At 33.8% G+C, this 26,073-nt stretch overlaps 4 protein-coding genes across 10 annotated transcripts; 2 read left to right on the top strand and 2 right to left on the bottom strand.

The window, feature by feature from the left end:
• Nucleotides 1-929: 929 nt before the first annotated feature.
• Nucleotides 930-6,584, top strand: LOC145937112 (transmembrane protein 135). Of its 3 annotated transcripts, none has more exons than XM_083039974.1 (9): nucleotides 930-1,664; nucleotides 3,819-3,949; nucleotides 4,273-4,399; nucleotides 4,461-4,615; nucleotides 4,724-4,973; nucleotides 5,057-5,224; nucleotides 5,336-5,476; nucleotides 5,570-5,736; nucleotides 5,869-6,584. In XM_083039974.1, the coding sequence occupies exons 1-9, from the start codon at nucleotides 1,518-1,520 to the stop codon at nucleotides 5,981-5,983; spliced, it is 1,401 nt and encodes a 466-aa protein (XP_082896100.1). In that variant the 5' UTR covers nucleotides 930-1,517; the 3' UTR covers nucleotides 5,984-6,584. The 3 variants fall into 3 exon arrangements, with proteins under 3 accessions (XP_082896100.1, XP_082896102.1, XP_082896103.1); XM_083039976.1 differs by lacking the exon at nucleotides 930-1,664 and adding an exon at nucleotides 1,704-1,916; XM_083039977.1 differs by lacking the exon at nucleotides 930-1,664 and adding an exon at nucleotides 1,705-1,920.
• Nucleotides 6,474-9,349, bottom strand: LOC145937111 (ribosomal biogenesis protein LAS1L). The gene is made up of 6 exons (XM_083039973.1): nucleotides 9,002-9,349; nucleotides 8,827-8,919; nucleotides 8,394-8,727; nucleotides 8,124-8,317; nucleotides 6,964-7,973; nucleotides 6,474-6,880 (listed from the first exon to the last, which is right to left on the bottom strand). Exons 1-6 carry the CDS (start codon nucleotides 9,052-9,054, stop codon nucleotides 6,582-6,584), a joined length of 1,983 nt encoding a protein of 660 aa, XP_082896099.1. The 5' UTR covers nucleotides 9,055-9,349; the 3' UTR covers nucleotides 6,474-6,581.
• Nucleotides 9,350-10,308: 959 nt separating this feature from the next.
• Iru (E3 ubiquitin-protein ligase Iruka) lies at nucleotides 10,309-15,486 on the top strand. Of its 3 annotated transcripts, XM_083040809.1 has the most exons (9): nucleotides 10,309-10,466; nucleotides 11,523-11,654; nucleotides 11,742-11,923; nucleotides 12,379-12,501; nucleotides 12,999-13,171; nucleotides 13,501-13,616; nucleotides 13,753-13,877; nucleotides 14,606-14,704; nucleotides 15,144-15,486. In XM_083040809.1, exons 1-8 carry the CDS (start codon nucleotides 10,383-10,385, stop codon nucleotides 14,682-14,684), a joined length of 1,014 nt encoding a protein of 337 aa, XP_082896935.1. In that variant the 5' UTR covers nucleotides 10,309-10,382; the 3' UTR covers nucleotides 14,685-14,704; nucleotides 15,144-15,486. The 3 variants fall into 3 exon arrangements, with proteins under 3 accessions (XP_082896935.1, XP_082896936.1, XP_082896934.1); XM_083040810.1 differs by having other exon boundaries at nucleotides 13,011-13,171; nucleotides 14,606-15,486; XM_083040808.1 differs by having other exon boundaries at nucleotides 14,606-15,486.
• Nucleotides 15,487-18,695: 3,209 nt separating this feature from the next.
• On the bottom strand, nucleotides 18,696-25,560 carry LOC145937628 (uncharacterized). 3 transcript variants are annotated; one of them, XM_083040793.1, is made up of 11 exons: nucleotides 24,126-25,560; nucleotides 23,201-23,385; nucleotides 22,690-22,989; nucleotides 22,137-22,566; nucleotides 21,801-21,985; nucleotides 21,576-21,665; nucleotides 21,136-21,462; nucleotides 20,665-20,902; nucleotides 19,981-20,473; nucleotides 19,528-19,822; nucleotides 18,696-19,453 (listed from the first exon to the last, which is right to left on the bottom strand). In XM_083040793.1, the coding sequence occupies exons 2-11, from the start codon at nucleotides 23,234-23,236 to the stop codon at nucleotides 19,286-19,288; spliced, it is 2,562 nt and encodes an 853-aa protein (XP_082896919.1). In that variant the 5' UTR covers nucleotides 23,237-23,385; nucleotides 24,126-25,560; the 3' UTR covers nucleotides 18,696-19,285. The 3 variants fall into 3 exon arrangements, with proteins under 3 accessions (XP_082896919.1, XP_082896920.1, XP_082896921.1); XM_083040794.1 differs by having other exon boundaries at nucleotides 24,594-25,560; XM_083040795.1 differs by having other exon boundaries at nucleotides 25,107-25,560.
• Between the last annotated feature and the right edge of the window lie 513 nt (nucleotides 25,561-26,073).

Below are 26,073 nucleotides of genomic sequence, written 5' to 3'. Positions count from 1 at the left end.
TGAAATTGATATAATTGAAAATAAATGGTACATTCTTCATTTAATTAAGTGGAATGCTATTAAAGATACTAAACAATTTTGGTATGAAGTGTATAATTTTAAAGATGCTAGTGATGAAAACCCTTTTAAACTATTAGCGTCATTTGCTCTTATGCTATTAACATTGCCTATATCTAATGCAGAAGTAGAAAGGCTATTTAGTCAACTAAATTTAATAAAAACTAAAATTCGAAATAAATTGAGTATTACCACGAATTCTATTCTTAGAATTCGATGTAGCTTAAAACAGTATAACAAATGTTGTCATAATTATGATATTCCAAATCATATCATTAAAAAAATTAAAACAAATGAAACTTATAAAAGGGAACCAGAGGATTATGATTTAGATATATGCTTATAATTATAATATTTATATATTTATATGTTAATAATATATATGGATTATATGTTTTTATAATTATAACATTATGATAAGGAAGAGAGAGAGAGAGAGAGAGAGAGAGAGAGAGAGAGAGAGAGAGAGAGAGAGAGAGAGAGAGAGAGAGAGAGAGAGAGAGACTAATTGTACGACACATACCAAAGAAATGTAAAAAAATGTACGTATCTTTTATTTAATAAAATAGATACATAAAATTATAATAAAGTCACATAAATACAAAAAATTTTTTTTAATTACGTATATCAAAAAATTAGTTTTAATAATAACAGATTATGTCATAAATATGTTAATTATTATGTTCGAGCTTTTATTTATTAATTATTATTAATATTTTAACTCAACAACATCACAAATAATTAAATTTATTTCACAATTTATATATATATATATAATAAACAAAACTAGTGCTTTTCTGGTGTATTGAAAACAGGAATCTAGTGTATAATTGCTTTCAATTGTTGGCAACACTGCTTTTAAGAAGGTTCGCGCTATTTGCCGGCAGTCAGCCGTCAGCCGTCAGTCGTCGGTCACTCGGTGTGAAAGCGAGTAGTCGTTTGTGATTGTTCCATTTCGCGTGACCTTGTAGCGTGCACCGACGCGTTGTGTTCGTCAGAGTCCGACCGTGAATCTCAGCTTTTGCTGGCTTGTGTTATTGTGAAGGCGTCTTTTCTTTTTCTCAATCTCTTTCTGTCTTTTCCCCTCTTCTCTCCCCCGTTTTTTCTCGGTCGCGTTGGCAATAGGATCAGCTCAATGTGAGCACATATCTGTTACATCTCTACATCGGCAAACAAGACGATAACAAGATGCCATTAGAAATTCGTATCAAATCTGATCTTGTTGTTTGCTGCGTGTGATTTAGTACAAATTCGGCACGACGTGTCTCTTGATCTTCCAATTGTGACACAATCTGGTTAACATACGGACGGGTGCGATAAGAGGTCACGCTTCTTCTAAAATTATCTAAATGTACCACTCGGCGCAGCGCCGATAATTGTAGCATCACGTGGCGAGTTATATATACCATTTCGTCATCGTCATTCTATTATCGTTGTCATCATTGTCGATCGCAGTGACAATGCCCGCGCGACTCAGCAAGTTATCGATTGACGCGTCCTGCATAGATTACGCACACCCATGGACAGATTCGTGCGTTAGCGCGACCACTGGTCTCGGTTTGCACACTTTGCAGGAATCCTTCAAGATATACACGACTGTTTACATAGTACGTCACCGCATTTTTCCTTATTTTCTTATATCACACGTATATGTTTATAATATTAAATCAATTATTCTTTGTTTTTGTTTCGTTATCGCGTTTATTATCGATTGTTGAATAGTTGCATTCGAATATTTACGTATATATATGTATGTATATATGAACGTACGTGTATGTATATCGAACATTATTTTATAATATATACACCCACACACACACACACTTTCTCTTGATGGACACGAGTATACAGACATGGATGTAGGTATATTAATTTCCTTTATATTCTTTCATAATTAATATCTATCCCAGTTGTTCGAGACTATAACTTTAAGCAGATGCACTGACAAGCAATGTCAGTGCGCTAGCACTCACATTGGTGCACGTGTACCCACATCGGTGCGCGTGCACCAAAGCATGGGGGGAATGTCCGATTCCGATCCGATGCGTTTAGTATGCACATGTATCGTTCTTGGAGTGCACACACGAATTTCGCGTTAATACGCACGTCCTATATTCGAGTTATTCGACGCATTTAAGCTGTATACGTCTGCGTCACAATCTAATATGATGATATTTTAAATCGCGATTGTTTATTATTTTATACGAATTTATGTCGTACGAAACAAAGGGCCAAGTGTCACAATCACTTTTAATATTAAACGTATGAGAGATTACGAAACAACAACTTTTGCCCTTGTTTCTTTACATTTGGACACTATATAAAGTATATTAGATTCATCTTCTTTTTATTTCCCTACTTGAGTCAATTTCATTGTTAATTTTTAGTGTCTTGAAAACCTTACTTATACGCAAATACTTGTGTTGGTTATATATTCTATTCTATACGACTATATTTTTTAATAATAAAAAATTTCTTCTCTTCCTTTTATATTTATTTTATTTTATATGTAAATTTTGAAAAAAAATATTAAAGAAAACATAGATAAACGGATCAAATTTTTAGTGTTTAAAATGTATAAACAAGTATTTTTGAATCGCGTTACATAGTGAGAGAAAGATATACACGCACATTTAGGCTTGTTTTCTATTTCTGCACTGATGAACTGGTGCAATAAGTTATAATAGCCTTATTTTCTATTCCTGCACTGGCTGAACTGTGCACACTGGTGCAGGAATAGAAAACAAGCCTTTTGAGACAAGTATATTTTGTCTCACTCTAACTTATTGCACCAGTGTGCACAGTTCAGCCTGTGGCAGGAATAGAAAACAAGGCTATATATACATATATATTGTATGTATAAAATGTTTTCATAAAAATTTCTCAATATTATGTAATTGAATATTGTGTGCTATATATATTTTTTTCATACATATCTGAAAGAGATTTATCAGATTTATTATATATTATAAAATTTTTAAATAGTATATATACTTTTAAATTATATAACATTTGTCATGTCAAAGATATTTTAAAATATTCATGACATACAACTTTATGCATATATGTTACTTGTCTTTACTCGTGTTAATTGACCATTAGATATTTGCTTAAGTATTTACAGAATATTTTTGTCGAGCATCGTTTTTGTAACATATTCTTACAGCAGTATTGTAACAACTTGTTATATAACAACTTTATATATACGAGTTTACAATAAGACTTGTTTATACAAATGCAATGCAAATAAATGGCGCTTTATCGTCAGCGACGATAAGCGATAATTAATTTAATCTATGAGCGAAATCTTATTCGAATATATAATGTATTGTATATTTCATTTAAAAATGAGACCCGTTCGATTTCTGCTACAGCTATAGTATGTATTATATTAGCAAATTCTGTTAGATTTTTGTTGGTGATTCCACTGCTGTCTGTTACAAAATTTGTAGCAAACACTTTTGTAAAATCTATTATATCGACAAACTTGGCTATCTGTTAGCTTTTAGAATTTACCATTTTCATGAATAATGAAAATAAATATAGTACGTAGATTAGGTTTATCAAATAATAAACCTATGAACAAATAATTGCGTTTCCTCTTTTTAATTTAGATTTTTATATTAAAACTTTTTTTACAATTCTTTATTGCAATGTGCAACTTGTATGATACAATATAAATAATTTTAGTTTAAAATATTCATTAAATATTTATAAAATTGTCGCTCTATTGATACTGACTTTTATTTCTGCCATTCCAGATTGCATTTTTAATGAAAAGAAAGATACCATCAAAAAGAGACATTCAGAAAAATATATTAGCCATTCTCCAATCTACAGCATTTCTTTCATGGAGTGGTTTTTCTTATTCATTGTTTATTTGTTTGTTAAGGTGAGGAAAATATACACACATTACTGTAACGAATTTGAAATATCTGAAAAGGTTTAATTTGTGTCAACTATTATATTATGTATATTTTGTAAGGGGGGATATATATTAATTTTCTCTTTTATAAGTAGCAGCATATTTATCAATATTAATGTACATTAATATATCTAAATAGATTAATATAATAATAAAATAATAATATAACAGTATCTTATTAAATTAAAATTAATACATGTAATTTACACACACACACACACACAGAGAGAGAGAGAGAGAGAGCATATAGGCAATGATAAAATGTGTATGATATATAATAATTGTTTCAGGCGAATATTGGGACGTTTCTACTTGCCGACTGTATCTTTTCTTCCGTCCTTTTTATCTAGCTTATCTGCCATTGTGATAGAAAGATCTTCTAGGCGTACATTATTGTGTCTTTATGTGTCCAATGTTGTAAGTAGATGTTGCAACAATCAAACAGCAAATGCATATTTTCAACATTATGTTCTCTCAGGCAACAGAAACGCTGTTCAGAATGGGTGTGTGGAGAGGATATTTTTCACCTATTCCAAAAGGAGAGGTCTATATATTTGCTGTAAGCGTAGCTGTGTTATTGTACTTTTTCCGTTCAAAAATAAATAAGCAGGATCAAATATATAAAATACTTAGGTATCCACAGATTTATATTTTACCTATTTATACACCTATTTTATATACTTATATATCTATATTGTTTTTCTATAATATACTATAACGTATATGTGTTTAAAAAAATAGGATAATTGTTGGGCAGTACGAAGAGGCTGAATGTTTTACAAAAAGAAATTTTGAAACATCTTCAAAAAATACCGTAATTGCTGGCGCAGAGAACGACAGAAATATACAACAAAGGAGCTCTCAAAAATATATCTTTAGTATTCTACGAAAATCTTTTGAAGCATACAAATATATCATTAACATCTTAAGAGCGCAGAGTAAACATGCCTCATGTCCACATCCTTATAGCTGTGCACACTATATTTTAATGGTAAGACTAACAATATAGAAATATTTTTAATATTTTTATATATATTCGTTGAAATTTATTTTCTCTATTTTTCTTATTTAAAGGATAGTGCAAGAATTTTCAGTTACGGTGTTTGCGGCCAAATAGCGCTTAAACTAATCTTCCAATTTAAAAGATTACTTCAGAAGCCAAAGTTATTAAAAATCACCATTTTTCAAAGAGAAAATCTAAAGCTGGCTATATTCCTCGGAGGGTTCGCCGGTCTTTATAGGGTATAATATCTTACACTGCGTACTTTTATATGAAACATGGAAAATATCAAATGATATTTGTAATAATAAATATCTTTCACGAGTAATTATTTTCTCTTCTTTCATACATAGCTAATGTCATGCTTATTGAGAAGAGCCTTTCATAAAGATTTACACACTTTTGCTGTTCCTGCTGGACTTGTCGCAAGCATAACATTTATGGCATATCCCAATACCACCGTGGCCTTATATTTCATGTGGAAGGCATTGCAGGTATTATTATTATTATTTTTATTTTTATACACCGTTTCCATTAATAATTCATGATGTGCGATTTATTTGTAACCACTACTTGCTTTGCTTTAGCTATTATGGAATGATGCAGCAGAAAATGAAAAAGTACCAGAAATAAAATGGTTCGTGATCTTTTTATATTGCTTTAGTACGGCCACTCTCTTTCACGCAGCTATAATAGAACCACAAAACTTGAGATCCTCTTATTGGAGATTCCTTTACAATATATCAGGTGGAAGGTAAGTCTTATGTGGTGTGGCACACCATAAGAGAAATAATTTTATATTGTCATACTTTGTATATTATATGTGTATTATTTTATTCGAAATTCTATTCTGACCTATCGTCCTCATTTCGTGTGTTGATTTTAGAATAGCGGCGATGTCTCGCCTACCTTTAAATATGTTCGGTTTAGAAACCAACAAAAATTTGCAAGAAGTGCTCAGAAAAACAAAGACAACAGATCAAATTAATTTTTCTTTCTAAAATACTGAGGAAAATGTCAATATATATATATATATGCATCTTAGTTTTTATTTTCCTTGAAAACGTAATTTTCTAGAACCAAAGACAACAGGAAGAGTGAGAGAGAAATACAGGTACAGATATATTCATTATACACATACACATACCGTATTATTTGAATTTTTAAATCTAATATATAAATAATGGTGCTTGGATGTTATGATACTGAAGGAACTTAATACTTTTATATATAGGAAGAAAGAGAAAAAATATAACTTAATATATTTAAATGTATAATATGTGGTAATTAAGTCAGGGAAATAAGTGAATGATATATATATTTATGCGTGGGTGTGACATTATATATATGTATATGTATACACATGTGTTCGAATGTGTAGCGAGAAACTTTCTCCTACATTTCTGCAATATATTATAAAACAATTTTTTTGCATTTAATTTGTAAACTTGATATTTTTTATAATGTAAGCATGTACCAGAGAGGGATGGATTTATTTTTTAATCAATTTTATTATAAATACATTCATTAACTTGATTGTTGAAATGCAAACAATTTGTGATAAATTATATAATGTTCTATTATAAAATGTCTACGCGTTCACATTGTGTCTATTTTTTGGGCGATTTTTAATGCTCTATTCATTATAACGTCAGCGATACTCTTATCGCGTTTTCTCTCTATCCTCCTCTTTTTTCGTAATATGTTTTCCCATTTGATACGACTTTGCATTTTTAAACTTTTACGATTTATAATGCCGGCGATTATTTGCGAGTCCAAATTTGAAACTGAATGTTTTGATGGATTTAGTTTGAGTGGTTCTAAACTCTTTAACGAATCCATCTGCCATGGCAGTAATCCAATGGGGCACTCGATCCATTGATAAGAGAGAAGAGTATCTAGTGTAAAATCAAGAAAATATTTAATATTATTGATCTTCCAAATTAATTCATAAAAAGAACTTGATTGTATATAAACGTACCAGATGCTGGCTTCCAATATAAATTGCGGATTATCTGATCGGTTAATAAGTAAGCAATTTTCTTTTTAGTTGTCTGTTCTTTCTTGTAGATTTTTACTTTATTTTTTGTTGCAAAATCAAAATCTTCAACAGTAAATATTTTCCGTTTATAGATATCATTGTTGCTGTCTTCGTCATTATACTTTTGGAATGTATAAATTTTAAGTAAATTTGACAAATGTTTTTTCGCCTGCACATTTATTCTCGGTGAAACAAACTTTAAAATTGGTTCTATCAATCTTGCAGAGAATTCGTTTACGTGTAATAAAAGTTTCGATAAAAAATGTATATCGATAAGAAAATGTGGTATGGTGCTTGATATATCTAACCACAAAACATTCCGCAAATAAGGATGACTATAATGTACAAGCTTTTTGAGATGCTGATTTAGAGCCGACTTTGCGGCTGGTTTTGTAGCGCCCTTTGTCAGCTTATATTCCATAGTACGAGAAATCTTTTGGGCCAAATCTAATTGAATAAAACTGTAGGTGATAGAACTTATCCATAAGGTTGCGAGAGTTCTTTTTGCCTTACTTTCTTGTTCTTGGTTTACGATATTGAGCAACTTAAACATCAGTATGTCTAATATCTTTTTGTTATGCAACAAAAAAATAATATCTTTCCAAAATTGAAGCATACTGGGTGGCAAAATCTTTCTTTTTAAATCAATATTTTTCTTCCCTTTTTGTTGAAAAATTTGCGCAACATCTGAATTTGGTAGAAAAGCTTCGTTCTTCAGCAACACATTGCAAATAATATCATTCTTCTTACGTATCGTAATTAAAGATTTATTTTCAGCCAAATGCATAGATATCTCGGATAAAAGTAAAGCTCGCGCAGCTTTCAAATTATATTCCTTATCAATCTTTATAGTTTTTCCATGAATAGATATATATTCGTTGTCGTCATTGTTTGATATTTTACCGCTATACTGGGAACATATGTATACGCATAAATCTTGTAATATTTCCCTGAAATATTTTCCAATTTAATATTAAAAAATAAATTCAAAGATAAAATCTTATCCATATGTGATTGAATTCCATGTGGAATTATTACATTAAAAAGAAAAAAAAGCTGACAATAAATTAACATTTAGTTTACAGCAAAAATATACATACCGTAATTGTACCTCTGGCAAATTCGATACTAATTTATAACCAGCATCGATATATAAACTGACTGCTGTCCAAAGTTCGATTAAATCTGTAAAGGCCTGTACCTCTTTGGTTTCTTCCTTTTCTTCTTCTAACATATTAGCTTCTTCCATATAACATTTTTCTATCGCACGTGCCTCAGCTGCCCAATATTCATCCTTTAAAAAATGATATTTTAAAAGCATACATATTATAATATACGTAACACTGTATATTCAAAATAGATGAACATACATGTAACCAATGAAGCAATATATTAATCGCTATCCTTAATACTCCAATGGAAGATAATTCGTATCCATGAGCAGTTTGATGCCTTAAACTAACTATCCACTCTGGAATTTTGAGTTGCTTGGCAATCTGAAATAGAGACGTCTGTTTCGTGTGTCCTATATTGCAAAAATGATTTAAAAATCTCATGATGGTGGTCGAGTACATCAAACTCAAATCATTCTCGCAGTACATCGGCAGTTCGCCGCTATCAATTTTGGATGTCCATTCACGATCACGAAGACACACTTGCAAAATCGATAAGGTGCAGTCTACACCCACCGGTAGTTTCGGCATCCTGCAAAAAAGAATTACTTAATGAATTGTTTCTCACGATCAAGATTTCTAGTGTCTCACCATTAAATTAAATAAATAATGCGTAATCGATCGGTTATACCTGGCTTTCCATGCTAAAAGCGCTTCATACGCTTTCGTCTGTTCGTTCACGTCGTTGGAGTAAATTTGCCTGTACACATCGTGCCATTCCGTTCTTGGGATATCAACAAATGACATTCATTATTTAATGTATCGGCGTATTTGTCGTGTTTTATATCGTTTAAATTAATACTTACAGAGAAAACCATGGAACTTGCTTTATATCATCACGCTTCGCGGCCAATGCCATTGTCTATCTAAGCTTATAGCTATAGCTATAGCTTCTTCTTCTATTATTAAAGTTGCTTCGATAGATCTCACGTCTTTATCAGTATTTATCAGACATGTATAAATAATAGCATGCTTTCTTTCCCATACAGCCAGAATTTTTGTTTCCTTTCAATGACATATATATATATATATATTTTTTTTAAAAAGCAGGCTTTGACCCTAGGGCATGGACATAGGAATAAAGGGACAGAGCAATAGCTGCGGGGGGTGAAGCCGTCTCCGGGGAGCGGGGAACTACGTTCACGTGGTACTTTGGTGCCGCATTGGCGATTGGTTGTGATCGCGCAAGCGCAATCTTTCATCGAGAGTTAGGGTGCCGTCACATGGGGCGTAACTTGCGTAAGCGTAACCAGCGGATCGCCAATCACCGAGTTATTCCGATAGAGCTCGACGAAGGGCTCTATCGGAATAACTCGGTGATTGGCGATCCGCTGGTTACGCTTACGCAAGTTACGCCCCATGTGACGGCACCCTTAAGACTCATTCAGACAGGACGCGTCAAGCGTCAAGCAGCGAGCAGCAACCATTCAACAACCAATAAGCGAGGTAATATTAGCAATGGCGTAAAAAATATTGCCTCGCTTATTGGTTGCTGCTCGCTGCTTGACGCTTGACGTGTCCTGTCTGAATGAGCCTTTAGAATTTCATGAAGAATCTGTCATTGAAAGCTTCTTCGCCAGTTCTGGGACACCCTGTATATATATATGTCATTGCTCGACGCTCATTTTTAGCGTCAAAAGATGTCACGTGACCAAAAATAAAGATAAGACTGGTTTATAGAGGCCGTAAACTTTTTCCGTAACTGTAAATTTAAGGATTCAACCAATCACGTTGCCGAATCAAGCAACGCGATTGGTTGAATCCTTAAATTTACGGTTACGGAAAAAGTTTACGGCCTTTATAATCCAGCCTATACCAAGGATACTTTCCGATTCACGCATGATGCGCATGAAGTGACAGAGAATCTATAATATGCGTGACATGAACTATAGATTTTCTGTCACTTCATGCGCATCATGCGTGAATCGGAAAGTACCCCAATTCGTCAATTTTGGTCACGTACGTCTTTTGCCGCTAAAAATGAGCGTCGAGCGTCAGCATGAAAAGGCACCTTTACGCTAAAGTAAATCTTTGAACGCGCCTCGAGCCGAGTCGATTCGAACCGAGCCGGGTCGAGTCGAGAGTCGAGACAAACCGAAACGAACCGAGGCTAGTCGATTCGAGCCGAGCCAATTCAACTGTAATTACGACTACTGATAACTAGAGAAGGTAAGGGACACGTTAAACATGGCGGAAGCCGTTGTGGACGGGAGTCCAATGTCCCGATTTTTTTGCCACAAATGCAGTGTCGAAATTGAGCGTTTGTTGCCAGTAAGTACTTTGCAACGTCTTTCGTGACGATTATCTACTTATTGTGATGTTTTGACGCGTGTATAGATACCCCCGCGTAGATGCATCGTAAAAGGAATGTTCCGAGAAACTGTCATTGTACGATGTCATGTGTGAAAAGAGTTTGTCTCTCCCACCCAATATTCCTATGAAAAACAAGACTTTGATTTATCTTTCGATCTTTTACGTCGAGCGACAAATCAATATCATCGCGTGCTACAATTGCGTAATCATTCTGTGTTTCTGTTCCTTTTTATCTTTTTGTAATGGTATTCGAAATTTTGAAATCGTATTTATCGTGATATTCGTATGGAACGAATAGCATTCGCGACAATCTTATGAAGGATTCTTTTCGAAAGAATGTAACGTTCTTACGATCGTTATTCGCGATCAAAACTTGGTGTTTGAATGAAATAATATATTTTGATTAACCTTTAAGCTACTTCAGGCATGTATATATTTGTTTGCAATTTGATCCTTTCACACAGTTTCAGCCAAATGTATATTTGTATGATATGATCGATTATTCAATTGTATATTCTATATATAGAATTGTTAAGGCGCAAAAATGTTATATATCGATTTAATAGAAAATGTATACCAAATTTGCATCTTAATATATTATTATAAATACAAGATTATATTTTTGATGTGTATGTCCTAGATTTTTAAATATTTTTTACACTTAAAGTGAGACACCTCTATATCTTCATAGCTTAACAGAGAGGGTGGGAGAGTTTACAAAGCTCACTCTCTTTCTTCTGCAGTTTTTTCTAAAATAATAAAATGAGATGTAGCTATTTTTCACGTTCTTGTATTATTGATGCTACTACTATTAATGTGCTGCTATTATTACTATTATTATTATATGAGAACATACTGTTGTGATAAAAATATATTTTACATTTTTAATTTACATTTATATTTTAAATACATATGTATGTATGTATATATGTATTCAATAAGTCTATTAATCTTGCTATTCAAGATAAGATATAACATAGACTTGCGCATGATTAATATTTTATTTTTAATTAGAATTACACGTGTCCACGATGCGCATGTGGTTTTATCGAAGAGCTGGAAAGTAGCAGCAATGAGGGTAGTTCAGGCATGGATGTGAATAGCGAAGATCTGAGCGATGTAGATGTCGATATCATAGGATATAACGTGAGTAATCTAACTTGTAGTAAAAAATTATTAATATATAATAATTAAAAAATGTATAATTATTATTAACATTATCTAATTTGGCAGTCACAGCGCTCCGATCGTGACCGTGACATAATAGAAATGATAATGGGACTTTCAAATACATATACCAATCAACAATCAAGTACCAATCAACAGTCGAGCGCAGGCAACAGAAACTATGTGCTTGGAAGTAGAAGAAGATCTAATTGGTCTCGTGCTTCTCAGGATGGGCGTCGTACCAGCAGGTATGCCATGTTTCTTTCCATACCATCGGAGAGTATTACATATAGTGATGCAATTTTTTAAAAATGTTTCATACTAAATTTGAAGAATGGAGTACCTCCTTTTCCTTTTTTATTTTTTATATGGCAAAATGTGGAATGTATATCAACCAATTTTAACCTTTGAACATTGTGATAGTATGACAGAATCTGCAAAATTTCTTTTATATCTCAAAATTTTATTTTAATTTTTTTTATTATATCTAGTTTTTTCTTTTAATAAAATGCTTCTTATACATGGAAAAAAGAACAAATGATATTCATTCCAACTCGGCAATAATGTACATGTGAAATATATGTTTCAATTATTATACGAGTTTTGTAAATCTATTTTATTGATGAGTTACCTGGGCCGTTGGAGCATTACATTTGTATGACAAATTATTGAGGTAATAATTTTGATTTTTTTTTATTGGCAGCAATCGTAGAAGACAAGAGAGTCTACAGGTACCTATAGAGAATTTCATACAAGATTTTATCTTCAATCTCTCTGGAGCAGCAAGTCTAGGCAACTCTGTAGGACAAGAAGCACAGCCCTCTGTGTAAGCCGTTTTTTCTGCGACAATTATTATTCTAATATTAGATCATATAATTACGCAGCATATAGATATAGATTACATATTTCATAAGCATGAAAAATAGATAAATCACAGTGTTCTTACATCATTCTAATTTACATATTCTCCCAAGATATATCTCAATCTAACAAGTATAATAAATATATTCCATTTTGATTATAATTTTTGAATATATTATAAATGAATAAGCTATTTTATATATAAAATATTTCATATTTATTTCAACTAGCAAATTTTCTCTAGAAATGTTTATATTTTTATAACATTTTAATCTTGTCCCTTACCTATAATCATATGTATGTGCATTTTCAAAAATGTGTCATTATTTTAATATGCTTGTTCAACAGTGTCAACCAGACAGTATAAATATTCGAAAAGTTTATTCATCCACAATGGGAACACAAGTCATTACCAATTTTATTTAATATTTAGTGTTACTAAAATAAAACAAAATAATGTAGATTCAATATTAGACTGTTCTTGGGAAATCCTGGAGATTATGTTTGGGGTCGCGATGGATTAGATGCTATTGTTACCCAGTTATTGAATCAAATGGATGGTACCGGACCTCCACCTTTACCGCGCAAGCAGATTGATGAGATACCTACGACAGCTATATCGCAAAGTCAAGTTGGTTAGTATATCTAACGATATACATTGATATCTAGTTGGCGATATATATATATATATTCCGATATTTTTTTCTTTTAGGTCCTTATCAACCTGAGGAGAACAACATCAATATGTACAATGTTTTAAGATCAAATAACAACTCGAATGGTTGATGAGGACCTAAAGAAAAAAAGTCCTTCCTAAAAGCTGTTACTTAACCTTTAATGTTTTGAGATTTTATACAGAAGTATATTTTTTTCCAACAACAGTACATTTGTTCAACCTATATTATAATTATTTGATTGAAATTTCTTAGTCACTGAGCAATCTCTTTTCTTATTTTTTGTGCAGACTGTAAGCTACAATGTTCCGTTTGTTGGGAAGATTTTAAGCTATCGGAACCTGTTAGACAGCTGCCTTGTCAGCATGTTTATCATGCACCATGCATTATACCCTGGTTGGAATTAGTAAGATTGCAAATTTTATAATTAATAATGTGCATCCACACGCACACACGTGTGTGTGTGTGTGTGTGTTTGTGTTAACACTCTGATATAAATCTTGATAATTTGGTCTCTTTTTTATTTTCCTTTTATTTTCTAGCATGGAACTTGCCCCATTTGCAGACAAAATTTGGGAGATCAGAACCCAGTTGAAGCGAATCAAGATACTGGACCTAATTTGGCCGGTTCTGCTTTGGCCGGATCCAGTTTTGCCGCCTTATTCAGGTAACTTGTTTGATGAATATTTACAAATTTGTACTTTGTGCAATCTATGTAATATCAATTCTTAGTGTTAAGATTTTGTGAATAAGTTTTACTTTTTTTTTCTTTTTTCTTTTTTTCAAGTTAGATATTACTCGACGCAAAAATAATATCTTGTATTGATATTACATATTAGCAATCGATAAGAAACTCTGAATCAATACAAGCCATCATGTTGTCTACTTACAATAAAGCTCCGATAAGTTTGTCTCGGATTACTTTTCTATTCCTCCACACATTTTTATCAATATGTATTAATGTCGTGTTCTCTCCATATCACAATGAACAGATTGCGGGACAGCCTACGCTCAGCCGCACTTTGTATGCTTGAGACACAAGTAGAGATATGTAGATAGTTCGTAACTATTTTCTTTTTAGGAATTTTCCGCACTTGTCGCTCCACATTGAAAAAATTATCGGAGCTCTACTGTGATATATATTTATTTATAGGACATTTAACTTTCAAAAATAGAGAAAAATAGTAGTTATTTTAGGAGATTCTTAAACAGCATTTATGTGTGCAGTTTCCTGTTTTTTCTTTTCTATTCATAAAAATAATTACAATATATTTGTACATGTATATTGTTAATATATTATTATATAATAATTCTCAATATTTAATTTTATATATATAATGTACAAATATACTGTAATTATTTTTATATATACTTGTTTATATTTATATTTTATAGGGCAGCAAATGAAGCAAACCGAACAGGGCAACCAATCAGTCGGACATCATCCTCTTCATCATCTACTTCATCAGAGTAGAGAGCCGAGTTCTTGTTCAAGTGAGATTTGAGAGCGATATTTTTCTTTCTATTCAATTTCGTAATTTGGTTATTTCTATATTATTTTCAACACACTCTGATATTTTTGACACTTTTTTGCTTTTAGCAATGCATATATCCCTTTATAGATATCTTTTAACATGCTTATTACCAATTTTAAACCATTATCACAATTAATTGATATTATCTCACTGTAAAGTATTTAAAAAGTTAAAAAAACCGTTTTGTTTCACACTTAACAAATTGAATAATAAATAGACGTCAGCCAAAATGGCAAAATCACAGATCAGATTAGTGCATATTTCAGTCTGTTGTGTTAAAATTAAATTGGGTATTCTAATGTCTTTTAATCTTTAGTAATTTGTATGTTCAGTATATGTATAAATAACTTTTGGAATATGCCAGGCATTGACGAATTGTACATGCTATTATGTCTCAGGTAAAAGGAAAAGAGGAACTTGCACTTTATAATCTAATTCCGAAAAAACACTGGAGCCGCAACCTACGTAATTCTATTTATTAGGCATTGCTTATACATGGGCAGTTTCATTTTAAGTAGCGTCGATTCAAACAAACTCAAAACAGATCAATACACAAGATATGTATGTTATGTGTGTGATACTTATATAAAAATATAATTTTTACATCGCCATGTGTGCGCAAGGCTCAGTAAAATCGATAGCCTATGATATGACTTGTACAAATAAATTTAAAAATTCGCAATTTAGAAACAAGCTAATAAATTTAAATGATAAATGCAGTCCGACATGTACTGCGCTAGATATCGTGAATTTTTTTAAATAAAGAAGCGCTTGTCGAGAGAGTAGAAATACTGCGCTCTCTCGCTCTCTCTCTCTCTCTCTCTCTCTCTCTCTCTCTCTCTCTCTCTCTCTCTCTCTCTCTCTCTCTCTCTCTCTCTCTCTCTCTCCTCTCTCTCTCTCTCTCTCTCTCTCTCTCTCTCTCTCTCTCTCTCTCTCTCTCTCTCTCTCTCTCTCTCTCTCTCTCTCTCTCTCTCTCTCTCTCTCTCTCTCTCTCTCTCTCTCTCTCTCTCTCTCTCTCTCTCGCTGCCCCCCCCCCTCTTTCTCTCTCTCTGTAGAAATACACTTACATGTATATTCACATCAAAATATCATATAAATCAACAAGTTTACAGAATGTTTTAAAAAGCTGCTGAAATTAACATAAAACATATTGATAATTATTTTGTTCTTCCTTTCTTTATTCTGTACATAAAAAAATACTCTAAAAAAATTATGGAAAATATAAAAAGAAAAAGAGTACATTGACAATTATAATTACCTTCTCCATTTTTAAGTTTGATTGTCATAATATGTATATATACTTTGACAGTTTCTATCAGAGTCTCGGCGAATAAAGATGCGAATGTGTAAGAAATAAATTCGTTCAGTTTTCTTAATACGTAAAACCACTCGATACACAATTTCTTATAAAACTGATTTTTACAATACATATATGATACGGCGTGAATAAAATGCAGCCAAAATACGCAGTGTATCTACATATTTCTATACTACAAATACTTGAAGAAAAATGCGCACTCCCTCTTTCTCTCCTACGTAAAGAGAAAAGCTCTTACATTTATTGTAGTTTGCAGCGATTCATAAAGTTACATATTGTATAAACAGATAAGAAATAGGATATAGCGTTTAGATATCGTATGTAAATCTTTTGGCTAACGCATTATCGCGTATATGCCCAAAACATGCGTCTTCGCATTATCTATATCTATATATAAGCGACACACACAAGCATTCTGTTAGTATGTATATATATTTACAGAAAAATATGCTAGTGCGAGCGAACGTCTATTTAAATTTTACGTTTTGCACAGCGTTATATCTTGTTCTGTCCTATATATATAAAATTAGTGCTTATTTAAAAAAAAAACATTAAGGCTCCTGGGTGCTCACCGCGGCCATATTGGAATCGTGACGTCAGAGGTGAGAAAACACGCTATTTTTTTTTTAGATGCCATTTCTAAATAAAAACATATTTGCATAAAATAACACTTAAGATCTCTTTAATACACTTCTAAAAAACGCCGAAAACTATTCTTTTTTCCCTTGACAATCAATAAACAACCCTAAAATGATCGAGATATCAGACTTTGACATGCGGAATGACTGCGCATGTGCAAAGACCAGAAGGACTGGGCCTCATAATATTACATTTTACAGCTGTTGATTGATTATAAAGGGAAAAGGATAGTTTTCGGCGTTTTTTAGAAGTATATTAAAAAGATCTTAAGTGTTATTTTATGCAAATATGTTTTTATTTAGAAATGGCATCTAAAAAAAAATAGCGTGAATTTTCTCGCTTCTGACGTCACGATTCCGACATGGTCGGCAAGGTACCAGGAGCCTTAAATCCTAAAAAAAACTCAAATACCAAAATAAAGTTAAGTTTTGCACAAGCAAGGCTATTACCGCTATAGTTTCTCTTTTAATAAGCCAGAGAGCAAGAACGCCAATATAAGGAACGCATATATATATATATATAGGGAGCGATTATAATTTATCTACACGTTATTAATTTAATTATAGGTTCGTGTTTTAAAATAGAAAAAAATTCTTTACACTCTTGTGCAAAACCCTATATATGATATGATCCTAAATAAGATTCGCAAATTTTGCATATATGCAATATAGATCTACAACGTATAGAAAAGAGAAGTTAAATATCAAATTTTACGAAGCAAATGATTAATTGCGAAAATATAAAGTCGTTCACGCGAATTCCAAAGTTCAATCTTTTTAGAATTACATATTTTGTTCCACAGTGTATAATGGAAAACGTGTCGATAAAAAAAAATATTTATTACAATGTCACATTATATTTGAGAATAACAATTGACTCAATTATAAAATAAATACGAAATTTGTGGATGTAATTAATGAAAGAACTATCATTCGTTAATAATAACGACGTTTAAAGTAGTGTTGACACAATATTGAGTTATTTTTATGTGGAGAAACGTATTTTAACTTTTTTTTTTTTTTTTTTTTTTTTTTAATTTAAATATATTCTCTTCATGTTTCTCACACTTTTCAATGTGTCAACAATAAACAGCGATATATGTTTATAATATAAAAAAATAGAATATTTTTCTCGTTCGTTATATACGTATGATATAAAGGTATAGAGTTTAACAATGTTTATACATACTTTCTAGCGAAATCTGTATAAATTTATCGGTAGATTATTATGGAATATATTTATTCGTCAATAAAGAAAGAAATCTCTAATAACACGTAATGTACAATATTATTTTTCTCCAACATTTTTATTATTATATCGACAAAACTATAAACGCGATATATATATATATATATGTTGTGTGTGTGTATATATAAAATGGTGTATATATACACACACATATACATATGCACCCGAAAATAATTGTCTATATTCCCATTTTTTAATTTTCTGATACATCCACTATATAGTGAAATAATATGTGATATAAATGTGTGATGGCGCAAAGCATCTATTTGGATAGCAATTCTGAGAAGTGTGAACAAACAGTGGCCATATTAGAAATTATCGGCATATTCGAGCTTAATTACAAATATTTTCTTGTCTTTATCTACTTTACATTGATAAAAATCCGAGATTAAAAGAATATCAATATGTAAAATCATTAATTACTTTAAATGTGACATAATTTTTCCATTTTAAATTTCACTGGTCTTGCCAGTAATTATAGTAATTAGAACTCGGTATTCAGTACTATATGTATTCTGTTAAACTTTAACAGTTTAAGTTTAACTGATTGCATTGTATACTATCGTAAGATAGATAACTTTATTTTATTTTAAATGGCCACATTATTTATGATTTATATACGCGAATATCGACTTGAATTCGGACAAAAAATCTTTTAAGATCAAATCTATATTTATAGTTTGCAAAATATTACGAAGTAGTTGTTCGGTTTAAAGTATTTCGATAAATTAAAGAAGAAAAAAGCTAAATATTTGCATTTTTTATAATATCAAAAGATGTTTACAAATGTGAAATTTTCTCGTGCAAAATTATATATACATTGATTTACATTATATATACATATATATATTTACATATACACACGATAGTAATAAAAAAATAAATTGTATGTTACGAATTGTCATTATATAATTCCACTACTGTGTACCATATTAATCTTACAAGAGCAAATAGCTCCGGGGGCCATGATTTGGCCGCGACCACAATACAATACTAATTTCAATATTATTAATATAATGCACTTATGCATGCACATAACAATGTTGATCCAATTTTTTTCTAGCATTTTCAAACATTAGAATCTGCTTGATATCGTGTATGACAACTTGGTATCTTTTTTTTTTTTTCTAATTATGAATCTTAAAAATAAAGATTCTGGGGATCATTCATTATCATCACCATCGTCATTACCACCAATCGTCATTACCACCAATCATCATTACCATCATTACCATCATCATCATCATCAGCAGCAGCAGCAGCAGCAGCAGCATTGGTTTGTATTATATTACGAATGATTTCGGCATAATCCAGATCATTATATGATAAAACTTTTTATTCATTTGTTATATGATTCGTTGATTCGGTTTTCATGCTTTCCGAGATTTGTTCCGAGATAACAATTTCAGATTGTTCCGTTTCCTTATGCAATGCTATAATAATTTTCTGCTCAGTGGAAGATTGACTGTCAGAAGAGCCTTCCTGTGTCGAAGTAGCAGCTTCCTGAAATTTAATATTTGTTTGATGAAACATGATACATAAATAAAGTGCATATACTTTGTATGAATTATACTTACTGTGCTTCGTATCTTCGTGTGCGTTTTGATGTGTTTCGTTAAATGATCCGATCGCATAAATTTCTTAGTACACTCTGGACATTGAAAGCGTTTTTCGCCAGTGTGAGTTCTACGATGCCTTTGAAGTTCGTCGGATCTGGTAAATTTTTTACCGCAAAATATCCAACTGCAAACGAATGGTCGTTCGCCCGTGTGCCAACGTAAGTGAGCACGCAAGTGGCTCGTTTTACCGTATACTTTATTACAACCGGCAATGTGACATACATGTTGCCGCTTTCTGCTCATATCTCTATTTCTACAGAAAAATATAGATTAGTTGGAATATTTTAGATATCGAGTGCGAGTTTTAGATACGAATGCGAGACATTGTGTATATTAGTATTCTATTATAAACATTTGTAATATTATATATATATAAGCAGAGAAAGAGAGAGTTTTATATAAAAAATTTACCTGTCTCCGTCGCCGCAATTAGGACATGTACACGCGACTCTCCTACGGTGCTGCTTGTTAGTATCGGTATCGGTATTGGAATTGACCGCATTGGATACCTGATGTTGGTGAGACATAGGAGTAGCAGATGTTGTTAAAGTTCCGTTCGATTGAAGAGTTTGGAGAATCTGCCATTTGGTAGGATCACTCGAGTCGAGTTGTACGGTTGGCGCAGCCGCAACGATAGGTGCAGCCGCGGTAGCGGGTAACGTTTGAACCGTAGCGGTTGGTACGGGTTGCAACGCGCTCGCTGGTATTACTTGCACATTGCCTAAACCTGGGATATTTTGTACAGGTATTGATTGTAAAAAACCGTTGGTTGCATTTATTCCAGCGGTTGGTTGAATTTGCATTATGCTTCCGTTGCTTACGCTCCTCATCATGTTACCTTGTTGCGCAGTTAAATTCGCTAATGCAGATGCAGGAATAAGCGTTAATTGTTGTCCTTGCGTTCCTATACAAGTCAAGATCAATCTTTTAATGAAATTATAAATTATAACAGGATGTATAAAACAATAGAAAATATATTGGAAATAAAAATATAGTATATCGAAGATATCTCTCTCTCTCTCTCTCTCTCTCTCTCGAGATATTTACTAATTATGCTAATAATTTAAATGCGTGCACGCATATTGATTTATTCACCTGTAATCGTAATAGGTTGCACTGTAGGTTGGGCCGATTGCGCAGCGGGGATATGTATTACTTGTCCACCAGCTAGTTGACTAGCGTCGATATTAGTTACTTTAATATCACCGTCTACCGTTTCCGGAGGTCTTGTAAGAGTAGATAACGCTTGCACGTCTATTTTTTGACCATCTTTCGTAGTAATGACATTAGCATTTCCCGTTATACTTCTTCCTAATGTACTTATGCCGAGTACCTATAAAAAATTATGCGTTACATATAATTGGAATAATGTGTGTATGTGTGTTGGGGGAGGGGGAGCGTGCGTGCGTGTGACCCAATAGACGTATAGTACAAACACGCACACACACACTCTCTCTCTCTCTGTGTCTCTCTCTCTCTCTCTCTCTCTCTCTCTCTCTCTCTCTCTCTCTCTCTCTCTCTCTCTCTCTCTCTCTCTCTCTCACACATAGTTTAAAAATATATTACTTGAACGTTGCTAGGAGTGGCAACTGTTGTACTCCAAGTCGCTACTGTCGACGATGGAGCAGAAGATTGTTGCATCTGTTGCTGTTGTTGTGGTTGTTGCTGCTGTTGCGGCGGTGGTGGTTGCTGTTGCTGCTGTATTACCTGTTGTACTACTTGTTGTACTTGCTGTTGTTGTACCTGTTGCTGTTGTTGTACTTGAGCCTGGGCGACTTGTTGTTGTTGCTGTTGAACAGATTGCACTACCTGTTGTTGAGTTTGTTGTTGGACAACTTGCTGCTGCGCTTGTTGATGCGCAACTTGCTGAGCTACTTGTGTTACTTGTTGACTCTAGAAAGCACATTAAAAATATGCGTATTCATATAACATGTAGTAAAATTATAGAGAAAATTTCTCTCTATCGTTGAAGTCAATTAATACAGCTTTATTCGTGTTATCTTTACCTGAAGACTTTGTAACTGGGGCAAATTTGTGATTTGCACTTGCTGAATTTGACCACTTGGCGTAATTATCTGTGCTACTTGAGGTATTTGCTAAAATTAAACCAGAATATATATGTTTCAATATTATAATTCACATATAACATTTTAACATTAAAATTGTAAACTAAACTTGTGGAATATTATTCGTTTTGCATCAGTTTTGATCTTGTATCAAAGATGACTTACTTGCATGATTTGGGGTATCATTTGTGTCGCAGGCATATTTAAAACGCTGGACAAGGCTTGAACGGGAAAATGTACAGTTTGATAAACAGTTTGTCCATTGTTGGCAGTGACTGGTACTTGCACAGGGACAGTTTGCTGAACATGCTGCATAGGAAATTGAAGTGGTCTTACTTGTACATTTTGACCTGCAATATACACGTTATTCTCGATTATTCTTAAGCATATGGTCATAGATAAAAAATGGTTAGAAAATTTACATCTCGAAAATACGCATAAAGGGGATAAAAAAATATGAGAAATATGCGCGAATAAAATAAATTCCAACCTGAAGCATACCTGTCGGCAATTGTACAGTTTGTCCCGTGATATTTTGTATAATCGAAGTGGGAAAAACATTGGGTGCCCTTATGAGACTAACTGGTTGTGGCGTAATAATAGTCTGGCCATTCGCCAGTTGCACCTGCTGACCGGCCAGTTGCATTTGCTGACCATTTGCGGTAGCAAATTGCATTGTTGGCTGCGTTTGATGATGCCCGCCTGCCGCGGACATTGCGGAGGATGGAATAAATAAAGCTTCCTGACCATCTATATTGACGGTCTGCATTTGTGGGATTACACTATAACTGAGCTGTTGTTGTTGCGGTTGCTGCTGCTGCTGTTGAACATGTTGTTGTTGCTGCTGTGATTGTTGCTGATTCTGTTGCTGCTGCTGCTGTGATTGTTGCTGAAGAGCCGTTTGTGCCTGAGCACTAATAATTTGAGCACCCTATGAAACATGACATGTTTACAAGTTGAAGCACAATGGAAGAAAGAAAAATCTGTATAATATGCGCATGCAAGCTATATTTCTTATAGAAAATGAAATTATATTATTTCTCGCTTTACATACTTGCAAGAATTGATGAGGTAGCGATTGAACAGAGATTGCTTGCGCTCTCTGTTGATCATGTTGTGGTTGTTGAGCTTGTACAGACATAAAGTTCTGCAGGGTAATAACTTGTGGCTGTTGCTGCTGTTGAGTTTGAATATCTGGCTGTTGTTGCAATTGATGCAATACATTCGTGCTTAAAAAACGGATTTGTGACTGGGCAGTTTGCTGCTGCTGTTGTTGCTGCTCTAATTGTTGCTGATCTGCTTCGTCTTGTTGCTGTGATTGTGTTTGTAAAGGATCATGTTCTTCGATTTCTTCCTATAAGTAAATATATATTCAATTCCTTTTCGTAAATACATTTGTATTACATATCTGTACAATACAATAAAGATTATAAATCATTCTAATTGTTATAAATATACATGTGGTATATACAATATCGAGTACTTATTAAGTATCATTTTCTGATATTAAAAATTATTATAAATGTAAAGCACTTGAGCCGAGAGAGTGAGATAAAACAACTTACTTGCGAAATGTTTCTTCCGTCTATACTTCGCTTCATGATGAACAATTGCGTTTTGTGCTATACAATTTTTATAAAAACGGTTTGAATGCCATTTCGTCGAGTCGTGCTAGGAATCCATAATGCAATAAATACACAACCATGTATATTGCCAATTTTCTTGTAGCCACAAACAAGGAGAATCGTTCCTATTAAAAATAGATACAGTTTTTAGGAAATTATATCCATCAAGATATACAGCTAATTAATATTAATTATATAGTGTATAAAATACAACTAGTACATAAATAATATAACAGCTATACAAACAAGAACATGTAGTACATAAAATATGACCAATTACACTATACAAGTATGCTAAAATTATATCAATTTTTGTAGCTAAGATAAATGAATGTAAAATATACACGAGTATAAATGGATTTTAAAAAAGAAAAAATCAGAGAAATCAGAGTTGTTCAAAACTTTGTTCTTTCTTCTAAAAATTGTGGCAAAAAAAATGCCTTTCAAATAATGAGAGAAAAAATAAGTTGAGGAAAAAAGGAGAGAGGGAGAGAGGGAGAGAGAGGGAGGGGGAGAGAGGGAGGGGAGAGAGAGAGAGAGAGAGAGAGAGAGAGAGAGAGAGAGAGAGAGAGAGAGAGAGAGAGAGAGAGAGAGAGAGAGAGAGATATGCGGGGCAGAGTTTTTATTTAGCGCTAAAAATATGAGTTTTTGATCATTTAAACTTTATTAATCTATGATAAGGATTAAATCGCGTTATCGCGCGTAAATTAAAAATATGCTGTTACGACAAAATGTTAAAATTTAGATCAATTTAATTGGGATTAGATTATTTCGAGTTAATCCGAAAGTTTATAAAGTTTAAATGAAAAGCTGGAGAAAAGATTCGAGATGCGGAATAAAAGTGTTATTCTTGAAAATACGTTACGCGAATCGTGTTGGATCGCCTTGATAATAAAAGAAGTATAGAAAGCGATATCCGCGGGGCTAAGAAAAATCACACTTTGCCGCTCTTTAACCATTATTCTCTAAGAAGAAATCACAGATCAGAGGGAATAATCACAGATCACAGAGGGAATCACAATGAACAAAGAAGGCTGTTGCGAACGCGAAAGTCATAACCAAGAATCCTATCGAGGACCGCCTCCTTACGCCCCTGTTCCTACCGCTCCACCCGTATTCGTATCGAAGCTCGAAGCACGCGCACGAGTTTCAACACAATGGCAAACTGGTGTGTGTCGTCATACCGCCCACTCGGCTGCGCTCTTCGCCGCTCGTTTGCGCTCTTACGCGATATCCGTGATAACGGGGAAGGCTGATGCAGCCTCCACCCACTTTGAACCCGGGACTCCACCTTGGAAAATAAACACGTGTTTCCTCGCGCAAGTATACATACCCACACTATTTAATGTTACGCCAATGCCAACGCTACCACGTTGTCGCTAGTCACTATTTAGGGCGATTCGTACCGTTATATGTATAGTTATGCGATTTATATATTACCCGAAAACACGAGTCGCTTTTTCAACCAAGAAAGCACGCCGATCACAAAGAACAGACCCGACACGAGTCGATAAAAACGGAGCCGTACTCGTACATTTTGCGTGCGTTTGCATGCGTACAAGCGAGTAGCGAGACATTATTCGCGAGAGCTCTCATCGTCAGACGCGTCCGCTCGTTAGCTCCCGTAGCTCCCGTTGTACATACCGCGCAATCACATATAAAAAAAAAAAAAAAAATACACGAACACACGCACGTGCCACGCGTCACTGTGAGCGCCGTGGCCGTGCGTGGTATCGCGCCCGCGCACTATACTACACGACTATTTAGTAGTGGCTGCTGGCTGCATTATTTTGCGTTGATCGATATACGCGATGGATCAAGCAGAATGCGTTTGCGAGATATTAACCGCTCAAAGTTTCTGCTAAAATCACGCCAGACAATTGACGCCGAGCGCCGAGCGAATACTGCTCTCCACACACGTAGAAAATGCACGACGCGCACAAAGTATCGCTGGTCCGAGAGGAGTCGATGAAAAGTGATGCGGCTACGCATATACGATTCGCGCGACTTGTGTCAAACTAGCGTGCGGTCTACCGACACGTGCATCGTATATTTTACACACAATCACTCTCCGTTTAGTCGTTTATTCACGTTTGCGGAAACGTTACAACGAATACTAACAAATAACAAATACCGCGATAATGGGACTAGTCGAGACTACGCGACGGACGCACGGCACGCATGTACATAGTCATAGGGCCAATGGGCGGTACGCGAGATGGCAACGTCGCCGTATGTTCGTCACGACGTCACGGACTCGCCGATTGGTGGCTTGGTCGCGGTTCGTGCGGCTGCTCGCCAACCGAGCTGGCTAGAGTTAGTTGCAGCTGGCTTGGGCTTGGGGCGTCATTCGACAGGGGCGTACGCGGGTACACCTTGGACGCCCACCCTGTTACGAAGCATATTACAAAGGGCTAAACCACGCGCACCTTCCCCTACTTTGTCTAGTCTTTCGCTTCCTCCCACCTTTTTACATTCGATACGGATACGTCTCCGTCGTCGTGTTCGTCGTGGTTTACCATACGTCGGCCAGGTCTGCCTGCTCGAGTCGAATTCGAGAAAAGCACTTTTTTTTTTTTTTTTTCAAATCGGTAAACGTTTATCCATAAACAGTTTCACATGTCATTTCATTTTTTTAAATATCGATAAGGGATACATTTAAAATTTTTGCCTTCCTGAATACATCTAACAAAGATAAAATCGTTTAAAATTCCTCTCCCTTCCGAAAAAAAATTGTCTAGATTTTTTCTGAAATTTTTTTATTTCACAATTCTAACTGCGATATCAAAAGTGCTCAACATGCGCGAAAGAGG

The sequence above is a fragment of the Prenolepis imparis genome, unplaced genomic scaffold, assembly GCF_030444845.1.
Source record: "Prenolepis imparis isolate NDT839.2.m4 unplaced genomic scaffold, iyPreImpa1.0 SCAF_6, whole genome shotgun sequence".
Classification (NCBI taxonomy): Eukaryota; Metazoa; Arthropoda; class Insecta; order Hymenoptera; family Formicidae; genus Prenolepis; species Prenolepis imparis.
The sequence above is the reverse complement of the archived record's forward strand: the minus strand, read 5'-3'. Positions and strand labels throughout refer to the sequence as shown.